This window comes from Juglans regia, chromosome 7 (genome assembly GCF_001411555.2).
Source record: "Juglans regia cultivar Chandler chromosome 7, Walnut 2.0, whole genome shotgun sequence".
In the NCBI taxonomy this organism is placed as follows: Eukaryota; Viridiplantae; Streptophyta; class Magnoliopsida; order Fagales; family Juglandaceae; genus Juglans; species Juglans regia.
In genome coordinates, this window is record NC_049907.1 from 51,425,425 (window position 1) to 51,438,958 (window position 13,534).

The 13,534-nt window shown below is 34.0% G+C and overlaps 1 protein-coding gene across 2 annotated transcripts; it reads right to left on the bottom strand.

Moving 5' to 3' along the window:
- Window positions 1-1,687: 1,687 nt before the first annotated feature.
- LOC108991941 (probable 2-oxoglutarate-dependent dioxygenase At5g05600) lies at window positions 1,688-4,324 on the bottom strand. 2 transcript variants are annotated; one of them, XM_035691618.1, is made up of 4 exons: window positions 3,513-4,324; window positions 2,901-3,231; window positions 1,816-2,091; window positions 1,688-1,780 (listed from the first exon to the last, which is right to left on the bottom strand). In XM_035691618.1, exons 1-3 carry the CDS (start codon window positions 4,103-4,105, stop codon window positions 1,819-1,821), a joined length of 1,197 nt encoding a protein of 398 aa, XP_035547511.1. In that variant the 5' UTR covers window positions 4,106-4,324; the 3' UTR covers window positions 1,688-1,780; window positions 1,816-1,818. The 2 variants fall into 2 exon arrangements, with proteins under 2 accessions (XP_035547511.1, XP_035547510.1); XM_035691617.1 differs by having other exon boundaries at window positions 1,688-2,091.
- Window positions 4,325-13,534: the final 9,210 nt, after the last annotated feature.

Below are 13,534 nucleotides of genomic sequence, written 5' to 3' on the forward strand. Positions count from 1 at the left end.
TGGTGGCATGCATGGATATTGCCTCAATCATATACTTCATATATATTATGTACGTAATCCGGGACAAGGCTTTCAAGAGTGTTGGGCGATGCTACGGCTGGTGGTTATACGGTCGGGCTGTTGTGGTCTGTATGTACGTTGGGTGCTCGTTCCACCAGAACTCGAAATGACGATGCTTGCGGTGGGCGTGTCGTCTGAGGTCTCACCAGAGCTTGTGGTCTTGTAGTTGTTAATGTGGTTTTTTAATAATTGTTTGTTAGTTTAGTTATAATAAAATAGGAATAGGCTTTGGATTTAATGTCCATAACAATATCCCGTACTCTTCTTCCTTGGGAGGATAGAGAGGACCTTTAAGTTCTGTTTTTACAGAGCACTTTTTTTTTCCGAGAGAGTTTGATTAGAAGTTAAAACAATGTCCGCCGCAAATATATTTGTGTGTGGGGAAACTATAGAACTGTTGAGTTAGTTAGCTTATAACTGGATTTTCTGTGTATTGAAATTTCTTGTATCGATAAGTCACATTTGTAACTTCGATTTATTAATGAAATGAGTATGTTTCATTCAAAAAAAATATATATATATATATATATTATAATGATGATCATGTTTTTTTTTTTTCCCCCTAAAAGAGGAAAACGTATGCGTCTCTAAATTAAGGTAATTCGTCGATTAATCGCTAATAAACCAAGCTCATGATCTAATCCAATGGCAGTATATATTTTCTCTCGTATGAAAATTATATATATCCCACCAATCAGTCAAGGTTGCAATATTGTAAATCAGAAAAAAGTCTCCATTTTTGTCAATTCTCTCTCCTTGCTTTAAATTCATGATGTCTTCATCAGATATTTATAGTTTGGGTCCTTCAAAATTATTATAAACCACAAATTAAACTTCTTCTTCCAGAATTATATATATATATATATATATATATATATATATCTTCTGCATTGTTTGGTTGGCATAGAATTCTGAAAAAATTAAATTAAAATTATATCCAAGTTTTTTCCTTTTCTTTTGCAATATTTTCTGAATTTTATTTTAGTTCAGTATACAGTTTTTTTTTTTTATTATTGTTTTTTCAACTGGAGCACCAAACTGAACTGGACAAAACACTGACTAATTTGCTGGAAGTGGATTATTCTCGGATCAGTTCAGGAAACCGATACTTCCGAAACCAACAGTCGGTTCGGGTAATTGGTTAATTCGGAGACTCTTATTTTTGGAAGTAGGTTGATTGGGTCGGATTGGGTGAACAGTGTACTATAGCAGTACTAGTTCAACCTCATTTTAAATTATTTAAGTCACGGGAAATATTATTTGATTAATGATTTCCATATAATACATTTTATAATATATTTTATAATATATGTTATAAAATAAGAATATTTTAATAAAATAATGTTATTTTTAGAAGTTAGTTTATAAAAATAATATTTTTTTTATTAAATATTGTTATATAAAATGTTGTGAAAAGATCATTTTTCATATTATTTTATCAGTTATTTGTTGCCACAGGTGGTGGAAAAGTACAACTGGGAAAGGTTGTACTGCGATATAGAAGAAGAAACTCAGGACCTTGTAATATTGTGGAACCTGCAACTATTCGCGCGTGATAAGTACTCAATCAAATGTGGAGACCAATCAATCCCGAAACTTTCGGTATTCCGTTCAAATCCTATCTCCATTTTTTTTTTTCCGGCTTCGAAGGAATCTGCCTTCATGATACCAAGATCATGTACAATTAAATCACTGGCGAAAGAAGGGCGGGATGTTCTACATGTCATTTTTTTTTTTTTTTTGATAAAATTCTACATGTCATTTACATGAACAAAACTTGTGTGTATTTTGGGATCTCAGTGACTCCACTTGGGATTTACCCCGAGGACCCCTTAATCTTATGAAAAGCCTATATTCATCGAATGTCATAGGTGGGTATAGAGCAGGTCTGTCCTGTGCCACAAGCTCCTTTGCTGGCTCTATGGGTATGTCACTCTTTGGATTGTAGAAAAAGGCAAGAGAGACACGCTCTTGGCCTGAATTTACTATCACTCTATGCTCCACGCTTTTGTAGATTGCATTGCTTAGAACCTGGTCATCATCATCATCATCATCCATTATCAATTAAAACATACGACAATTGATCAAATGACGATCATCTAGCACGTCAAGTCATTTTATATATATATATATATATATAATTAAAATTACAATCAATCAAGGGGGTGAAAACAATTTATTTTTTATAGTGGGGAAACATCCAGTACCAGCTAGGGTCAAGGCCGTGTCCCCGTCAATTTCAAGTTTTAATTAACATGTTAAAAATACGGCATCGCTTAAGCAGTTCTAAACACTACTAAAAGTGAATCGTATAAGACAGCAAAAAAATGAGAGCATATCACAAATACTATTTGGCACGTCGGCTGCTAATTGGAGGGAAAATGACATTAAATTGTGAGAAAAATAACAATGAGAGGATTGCTTAATTGTGGATTTTACTGAGTTAAAGTTCAAAGAAAAATAATAATTAATGGAGAGATGATTGTTTGTGAGGGGAGAGCGCAATTATCATTAAAAAATTTTATTGCAAAACACAAAATAAATTCATTTTCAGAAAAATCAAAATAAAGCACGTTTTGGGTCTTGGGGCTTCAATTAAGTGATGGTTTCAAAACTCACTCCTGATCACCAAGAAAAAAAAATATTAAAAGAAGGAAAGAAAGGAAAAAGACAAGATCTAGCTAGTGGCATGTTTTAAAGTGGACCAAAAGTTACTGGAGCGCCCATCAGAACACGACCATACCATGTGCCTATAAATGGTTCATGAATTCTAGCCAAACACTTCAAATCGCATAGATAATCTTGGATATAAAGGAAAGAAAAAAAAAATGTATAGTCACCTGAATTTGATCGCCAATATTGACGATAAAAGCGTGACGAGCCGGTTTGACAGTAATCCAATCATTTTCTCTCCGGACTTGAAGACCGGGGACTTGGTCATCTGGAAGGAGCAGTGTCATGCCACCTGGGTCCGAATGGGATGACAAACCAAGGGTCAGGTCAGGCTGTGGACACTTTGGATAAAAGTTCACCCTCAGACAGGCCCCAATGTTTTGGCCGCCAAATGCGTTTTGAAGAACATCCTCTTCCAATCCAAGGTTTAAAGACAAGAGTTTCATTAACCTCCCGCATAGGTTCACTACCTCTTTCCCATACTCATCGATCACTTCCCTAAATTAAGTTGCAAAACCCATTCCTTCAAGTCAATTTACTTGAATATACAAGTAAACAGAGTATCATATTATATAGTTAATACATATCATGCTAAACTAACTGGCGGCCTATTAAGATATGGAACGGTGAGTACCATAGGTGACCATTATATATATAGCATATGCCATATTGCATGATATATGAAACCAAAGAATAAGCAATTGGGAAAAATCATTATTAATATAGGAAGAATTTTAATGAAAAGAAGAAAAAACGTGTTTTTAATATGGCTGAACAACCTGCAATCAGCCGGGAGGGCAGGCCATTTGTTGTAGTCCTTCAACGACAATGGAAGGTAGTGAAGAAAATAATAATCACTCCAATCAAGAATGGCACCTTTTTCGACCCCTAGCCGGCTACCATAACCTTCATAAGTTTTTGGGGAGTTAGCATAAGGTTGCTTCATCTCCAGGGGAAGGTGAAAGAACTCGCGCCAAACCTCCCGTGCACGGTCCATGAGTTGGGGACGGATTCCATGGTTGAGAATCTGGAAGAAACCCCACTCTCGGCAAGCTTCAGATATTTGACCAATTATGGTGTTACGAAGATTATCATCGTCTCCATATAAGCCTTGAAGATCGATGATTGGGATGTTAACATCGTCGCGAGGCGCATCAGTTGTAGTAGTAGTAGTAGTAGTACTGTTAATTGTTGGCCTTTCAAGTGGCGGCTTGATGTATCGGTCAGGAATCACTGCCACTTCACTTTCGGATAAGGATTGGACGCGAACTATGGGCTCGGGCCAATCTACTGTGCTATTCATGATGTTAATTAAACAAGTATAGAGCCTATATATAAGCTTGGTTTGGCTTCCAAGCTCGATCCTACACATACATATATTGATATATATATGCTTAAACAAAACAAAACTATCGATCGGTAAAACCAATTAACGAGTCCCAAAGTATTTCAAGTACTCCAGAGAGAGAGAGAGAGAGAGAGAGAGAGAGAGAGAGAGGTGTTGAGGTCTGGATGGGGGAGTTTGAGAGTGGTAGTTAAAGAAGGGCAGGCATGCAAGGTGGAGAGGTAGGAGATGAAATGGACGTGAAAGAGAAACGTGAAATATATGGGGGATTTTTAAAAAGTTGTGTGGCTATATATAGGAGCTGGGACTCATGAGTGTCAAGTGTGGGTCGGAGAAAATATCTATTCATCATTTATTTTTTTATTATCATTTTATTATTTTATATTATAGATGATAAATTCATAATTAAAATAGAATAATAATTTTTAATTATTTAATGTCATATCATAAAATAATAAAAATATAATAAAAATTAAAATAATAAATAACATTATGAAATCGACAGGTCAACATTCAACGAAGATATATATAAATATAATGTGTGTATATAATTTTATATATATATATATATATAAAATAAGTGAAATCAATTCAGCCATTTATAACTCATGTCTAATGAACCCAGACAAGGATTGGTCCCCATTTCGGCGCCGTGAACCACTTGATTTACTTTATTTTGTTCAATCTATATGTGCCACACATTATTATTGATAAGGAAAACAGCACCCATCTGTCTGTTTGGAACTTGCAGGCTGCAGATATGATTAATGAAATATTGCAAGAGTGGGCCTCCGACTGCCATCATAAACGTACAGGAAAGGAAAAGTAAAAGGAAAAATGTTAAAAAAGAAAAGAAAAAAGGTACTGCAAATTAAACTGACGAGAAAATCAGTATAATCAAAAGGAATCAAGTCATTTGGAATTGAGTCATTTATATATCAATAAATCTTATACTAATCGAAATGCAAAACGATTTTTGTGCAACATGTCAGGAAAAAAAAGAAAAGAGGTTCTCCAAAGATCAGAGAGTGCCAAAGATTTTGTAATTAACCTAGCTAGCTACCTCGTACCTTACATTCACAATGGAAGTGATCCACAATATTCTATAGACATGCTAATATGGAAAAAGATCTCTTCAAGCTAGTTGCTCGTGTACGTATAAACATGAGATCAGCCTCAAGTAATACAGAGTTCATATCAAGTATTCGTTTAATTGGAAGCTGGATAAAGTCTTCGCAGTTTTTTATTAAAAGTATATGGTGCAACCACATCAAACCCCTCAAGCTCTAGCTTTGCAGATCGTGCACACAATGAGTGTCCAAGAAGTATCATTACCAATATGGCAAGAGCACCTTTTCAAGATCATGACAGCAAGCCTTACAAATATGGAAACTCACACTTAAGGTAAGCCTTTGCAACAATCATGGATCCTACAATATCTGCTATATAATTCTGTAATCTCATGGATTCAGCAAATCAATCTTATTTATGTTAATTGTATATTTTACTGTCTTGTACAGAAAACAATGTGTATCTCTCAAGATTGTATCTTTTGATTTTTCATTGACTTGTAGTACCTATATAATAATGAATACCCAATATACTGGTTTGGTGAGTTGGCCAAAACTATTTTCCTGCAACTCTGTTCCCTTTTCACCCGTGAGATTCTTCAAATTATGTCTGTTTCTGCATAGTGTATTGCATATGGTTAGAATCTGTGACACTTTAACTGGAAGGATATATTCAATATAATATGATCTCTGTCAACAATATATATATACATATATATATTGATTATAATTTATTAATAGAATAAAGATTAAAAGTTTTCTTAACAGCTTTATAAATTCATTCAATGGGTTATAATTAATGTAGTTCATGTACTGATTGTTATATATAAGTTTAGTTATTATATATAGCTAGACTTGAACGGGCATTATAATTACTGATCCGGGATCTTTCCTATAAGCTTCCCCCCAAAAGCCCATTTAATTATATCCCTCTTTTATTTCCAATTTGTGCAAAAGACAAAAAGAAGTAGTACTACTGAAACTCTAATCTGTACGTTAATCTTGGTTAATATTAATCTGCTCGCATTGAAAGCAATCGTGAAGGACTGGTTATTGTGATCTGTTCTTGGCTAGCGCGGCATGATCTGCAATTTGCGACTTGCAAATCCATATGCAGTACCCTAAGCGGACCCAGGGTGCCGGACCAGTACTAGTACGTCATCTCGGCGTACGTGCTATAAATGTGTGTGTGAGAGAGAGAGAGAGAGAGAGATAGGCTATTCAAGCTATGCATATAACGCGGTTTTTCGTATGGAATGTAGGTTTATATACGGGCCAAAGGACAGGTGATTCGATGGCTTTAGCGACAAAGAGTTCTTCCTCTCAAACAAAAAGGCCGAAATAGAGATATTACAGAGGTAGGGCAAAATAAAAATCCAGCTTAAAAGAAGGTGTATTATTATCATGGTAGTTGGGTTAGAGGTGAGAGATAAGTGAAAAAGGAGAACCACCCCCACCCCCACCCCCCGGGCGTCCCAATACTCTGAAGAGATTGAAAAGACGAGAGTCCTTCGTTTGATTAATGATTAATTGCTAGTACCTCAACATGTCCACCGTTTATTGTCAGTCAAATCTTATATCCAACTTTCTTTTTTTGTGGCGTTAACTCGTAATTATTGTTTAACAACAAGAGAAAAAATGGAAAGTAAAAAGAGAGAGGTAAGAAATTTTCTATTAAAAAAAGTGATTTTGAAAATTGAAATAAAGATAAATTTGAATAAAAAGATAAAATGAAGTGTTATGAACTCAGGTTATGATCATATAAAAATTGAATGTCTAAATTTAAAAAAAAAATAAAAGAAAAGCACTGAATGTCACAAATAAAATCAGAAAATTCAAGTTCATCATTTTATGATGAAAATTCTTTTATAACTTTTTCTACTATTGTTAATAATTTTTTTGATATTGTGCATACAAAATTTCAAAGTAAATTTGATGATAGTGACTTAGATATAACTATTATTGATATTAACTATGAGCTGAGTGTACATGAAGCATATAATGATTTATATGAAGAAGTGGTAAAGTTGAAAATACTCAACAATAAACTAACAGCTATAGAGAATGAAAAGAATAACCTTACTTAAGCGCTAAAAATTTTTGATATTGAAGTATCAAGATTAAATGATCAAAAGACTACACTAGAAAGAGAATTAAAAAAAATTCAGGAGTACAAAGAAAAAACTGCAACTCATAAATTAGATGAGATGTTGAGTTTTCAAAAAATCAATTGTGATCGCACGAGTTTAGGGTACATGACTTACCAAAGCAAAGAACTTCAAGTCTCATCATCTGCCGCCACTTCATCAAAATGTATCATTTTTGTTAAAATAAGTCCAAATGAGAAAGCTCCAAAGAAGGCTGTGTCTAAAACTCATGTTTCAAGAGCCTCACACGATGGATCAATGACAAAGAAGCCCGACCAAGATATGTCCAAAGGTAAGTTTACTCATACTTGTCATTTTTATGATATGTTCGGTCATATAAGACCACACTGCTTTAATTTAAGAAAAGTGCAAGAAAAAGAAGGAAAATAAAAATATACACGGAAGGAAAAGAATTTAGAAAATAAGGTTGAAGAGTTGAGTCGTCAAATAACCTCTATAAGCCTTAAACTTGGTGAAATAGCATAATTTTGTCTTCTCAACAAAAGAAAAAGTGTGCAAAGTGATATGGATAAGTTAAAACATAAAGTAAAATGAGTGTTCAAAGAAGATAGTGAGTAGACCTGGCCAAGAAAGAAAGTCATCGGTGTGTGTGATATCGAGTGAGAGACACCTTATATTATTGCATTAGTTTAGGACATGCATTTTTATTTTGTTTTGTTTTATGTTTATGTTTTTCAGTTTAAAATACTTTTTTTTTCTGATTTGTTTCTAATTTTTTTTAGGAAGTGCATGCTTGATATGTCAAAGTATGTTCTCACAAATTAAATTCTTGAACTTATGCATCTCTCTACTTTGTGTAGTTCACTTTGTGCATACTAACCCTATGGGTCATCTTGACAAAGTTTATTTAAAAAACACTGAGAGGAACTTATATGTATGCACCTTATAATTAAGTCTTATATTGTTTATTGAGATGCTCACCATAGAGAAAATTCATACCTCGAATTGACTAGTACTAGTTGAAGCTAGTATAATAATAAAACCTGAGTTGTGTCGAGATCATAAAACCTGCAATATTAATAAATTAAAAATAAAAGAAATTAGAATTATAAAGTTATAAACATGAAACCAAAATTTAAAATACATGCACATTGTGCAAACCATGGCAAATTGGCAATAGTGGGTCCAATACACACAAGTCATGTTGAATCAGAGATAGCCGTTGATGCCGTCTCATTTATCACTATAATAATTAAATTTGAAATTAATACTAATTAAATATAAATTAATTAATTAAAATAAGAAAATGAAATTCAAGTCCCACGATTACCAGATCCAAGTTTATCACCATCTCCTTCCTTGACTTCAGCCTCATCATAGTCAAGAACATCCAGGACATGAATTGGAATCCCTGTGATCTAATTCTGCATGCAAATCAAAGCCTTCACAGTGGTAGGAGCTAATGAACTCCGGAATGAATCTAATACACGCCTTCCGGTGCTAAAGGCTGACTTCAAGGCTATGGTGCTAATAGGGATGACCAAAATATTGCGGGCTATTTCTCCAAGGACGGGATACTTCACGTCATTCACCTTCCACCAACTTAATATATCAAAGTCTCATGAAAATGGTTGAAGCTCTGTTGCCAAGTATCTATCTATCTCTTACTAAGCCTCTATAGAACTCCGGACGAAGAGGTTCTGCTCCAACCTTTCACCCCAGTCCAATCTACGTCTTTTTCTAACCTCAACTTCTGGAACTGGTGGGGGTAGGTGTAGGTGTTGCAATATTATCACCCACAAGATGATAAACTCATTAAATAATCTACCAAGGATTTCCCTAACTTTTGCTACAATATGCTGTCTATGCTTGCCCGTACGCAATTCTCAATCTATATACCATGACATCCACCTTAAACCGAGGGTCAACAAAAACAAGTACATATAACAAAATAATTAGCTCTAGTGAAATCTCCACAATACTTCTCGTATTTCGTCCTCATAACCAATGACATCTCCTGCAGCCTAATGTGACCACCCGCGACCATGTCACCTAATTTTTCTTTTACCCTACATATTTGCTGATAGAAATTATGGAATGTAGGGTACAAAGTTCCAGGTAGAGTCTTGGTAACCTCGTAGAAAAGTCTCAAAAAATTTACGAAAATAAATACAACTTCTCAATCATCATCCATAGGCTTTCCCAATCCTCTGTGATCATCAAAATATTTTACATAGTGGATGTCTTCACCACCGAATAATGCAAATGCCAACTTATATTCTTGGGTTGCCTCCAACATAAAAAATGTTAAGTTTCATCATGTAGGCATATCAGTACAAATGTCCTTCTTTGATGTTAGGCCAGCAAACCTCACAGCAACTTTGAATTTCTTTAATCTCGAATGAGAAGATCTGACTTATCTCACAACAATCCTAACCCGAGCAATCAAGTCATGAAAATCCCACAAACCATCAGTGACAATAAGATTCAGAATATGTGTTGCACATCTCACATGTAAACACTCACCACCCATGATTGTCTTATTTGTCTCTCTAAGATAGGTCTTAAGATGTCTCAATGCGACATCGTTAGACGAGACATTATTAACTGTGACTGTAACAATTTGTGTCAACTTCCACTCCTTTATTGAGGCCTCCAAGGCCCTCCCAATTGTCTCACCATTGTGATCGGTGATTTGATAAAATTTTATAATTTTCTTGTACAACGCCTAATCACAATCAATACAATGCACAGTCAAAGACATATAATTAAAATCTTAGACCAATGTCCAAGTATCGATGGTGAGGCAAACAAATTGACTATTCAACTTCTATTTTTCAAACCAATAATAATTTTTTTTTACATCCTTTGCCACCTTGTGGCAAAAATGAAGATTAAACTTTGGTTCCAAGTAGTGAGAATATGTTTGGAACCTTTTCCCACCAATAATTTAAAAATGTAACTCGTCCATGATAACCAAACGAGATAGGTGTCTCCAACACTCATCGAAATTGTACTTAGTATACCCTTGCAAAGTTGCACATTCACTACTCTCATCCGTCATTTTTTTAAGTCCAATCTCTAGCCTAGATTGACTCTTCTATTGTAATGATCTTAATATTGGTTTTTTTTTTTTTTTTTGCATTGCTCTTCTAAGTGTACCTTTAATTATGAGGTATCATATTTCCTATAGTGATATCCATAAATTTTACCACAGTAGTTATACTAGGCTTGGAGGTTATTAGGGTCATCACCCTCTAATTTGGTGAAATGAGACCAAATTATGGAAGTGGGTTTCTTGCTAGGGTTGGGGTTGGGGCTGGGGCAAGATTCCATAGGCGTATGGGTAGGTATTGGGCCAGGAACAGGAGTAGGGGTAGGGGTAGGGGTACCCTGGGTAGGGAAGCTCGCATTAGAATCTACAGGATTTTCCATCAACTTAAGCAAACAATAAATCTGAAATTATAGCAAACATGGCGATATGCTAAATAATTAACATCCAATTATTAAGTTTTAACATCCAAATATTAAATCTAAAAAAGAATCAAGATTATGCTACTTGTAAAAGATTGTGCTATTATTTTAATATTTTTTACAATTATAAATTGTAATGATATTTTTATAAAATAACTTGTAAAAATAACATAAGTTTATATAAACACTTTCATTTTAAAATAGGATTGTTCAAATGACTAAAACCCTAGCAACAATTTATGTGTGTGTTCTTTTTATATGTTTGAATAAATTATATGGCATCATGTCAAAAACATTATCTAAAAGCAATTATTTCGATGATAAAATTTACATTTTCTGTCAAATGGGTGCATAATTTTTTATGCAAGCAAGCATGAAAATTCCAATAAATAGAAGTGGCCTAATTCTAATGTTTGAAAAATCAAAATTCTAATGAAAGCAGGCTGCCTGGAAGGCGAATTTTTTCAGCAATTGATGTTTGAGAAGGGTTGTTAAAAGAGCATCATTTTAAAACATTAGTATATCTACATTACAAGACCATAAATTTAGGGTTCTAATGTTTGAAAAATCAGAATTTCGAAACCCTAAATTAATTTAGGGTTTCAAAGATAATTAATTTAAGATTCCAATCCGAATTTTGAAACCCACAAAAATGAAAATCACTGATTCACTATCACAGATTCAAATTTCAAGAATTTACACACAATCATTCACACACAATCAGTCTCCACAGCACACAATTCACAAATACAATCTCATTTTCCATCTCTAATTAAATCTCATCATTTCTCTAATCTCCATTCTATAACTCAACAAAAAATTAAATACACATAATCAGAGATTGAGAGCAGGTTCTTACCTTCGGTGATGGAGATGCAGATGAACGAAGACGACGACAGCATAGTGGGCACGACGGCAGCGTTGGACGGCGACGGAGATGAGAGAGAGAGAGAGAGAGAGAGAGTTTTCAAAAGTGATAGGAGAATGGGGGAGTCGCGGGGGAGCGAAGTTTCTTAAACATATGACCAAACGACGTCGTTTGATATCTGGATGATTTTTTTTTTATATATAAATACATATATATTTATTTATATTGTATATATATAACCGAGGTTGGCCCTCTCCAGTCCCCACCTCCGTTGGAGGCCGCAGATGCAGGCGGGGCCCCCTGCCCCTGCATCTGCGAAACGGAGGCCCGTCCCGCTCATGCAGGGGCTGGGCAGCAGGGGTGCGGGGCCCTGCTACCAACTCCTATTCTGCACCTAAAAATATCAATAATTATTTTGTGGTGATCACTCATGATTAGTACGTTTGCATGATCGAGATCATGACACAATACTGACGTGCATACACAGAACCAATATATTGAATCTCACTTAGCATGAGAAGTTCTTTAATCACAAAAAATTATATAAAAGTAAATTCATAAACTGACATTATTTGATACGATATGTTAGATTTACTTTACAATAAAAATAACTTTATAATCTAACGTTTTATGTCAATACACGTCAATTTGTGAGATTATTTTTGTGATATCTGTTTATGGCTGAAACACTTCTCTTTTATTTTTACTCTTACTATATATTGAATTACAGTAACTAATTGATCAGACGCGCCCAATTGTATATACATATACAATATATCAATACTTAGGCGCGCACTTAGAATTATGCAAGTGAACGGCCTGACCGAATTAATTAAACCAGCTTAATTGTAACATGCAGTGGGGAAGCCGTCGTCTCCAATCTCTACTCCTTGCTTTACCTGGCCTCCGGTTCCCCGTATCTTCCTGGAAAACAAATCTTCCAAAGATTTCCTTAAAATATTGATCCTGATGTCAAAAGCAAAAGCACCCAATTGGGACGATCGACCCACCTCACCACCTGATTATCACTTTCAAAGAAAAGTCTCAAAGCATATCTTATCGGAAAATTAAACTCAGCATTAAGTATTTTTTAAAATAAAATAAAAAATAAAAAAACTCCCAAAGCAGTCTCAATCTCGGAAATTTGCTATTTGCGTATTATATATATATATATATAATATATATATACATATATGTATCTATGAAAAATACTAAATATATTTAAAAAACCTTTTAAAAATTTTATTTTTTGGTATATTAATTATTGATATATTGAAAACGTTATTTCAAGCTTTCAAACCATTATTAATGACAAGCTAAATTCTTGGCGCCACTCCCGGGATGTCACGGGAACAATTAACCTTCACTCCGGTACAAAGAAATACTAGCTTTGCAATCATATATACCTACCATTATAACACTATAACTTGTCGTTCAAGCTCTAGCTACCGCCTCTAGCCACAAAACTAATTATTATGTAACATATGAAAAAAATTACTTTACCTCTCACTTGTATAGTTCAATTTGACCGTTTGACTATTTTTTTTTATTTAGTTATTAAAGAAATATTTTTTAAGTATATTGATTTTTTTAAAATATTTAAATATATTAAAAAAATGTAAAAAGAAAAGAAAAAAAAAACTCAAAACACAAAAGCAGTAAAGTTGAGCAGGCTCTTACTATATACCATATTATCATTTCATTTTCATCTCAATAAATTAGATGTGATACATTTATCACTATTAAATGATCATTTATTACATACTTCCTTATCATCTAATAATGATGAATGTACCATATACTATTTAATATAATTAAAATAAGATGATAGTATGGTATATAGTATTACTCCTAATATTTAAGAGAAATCTTGTAGATCGATCGGGCTTATATTTCCCAAATAACAGCCCACCAATAATGTATTAACACGTAGATT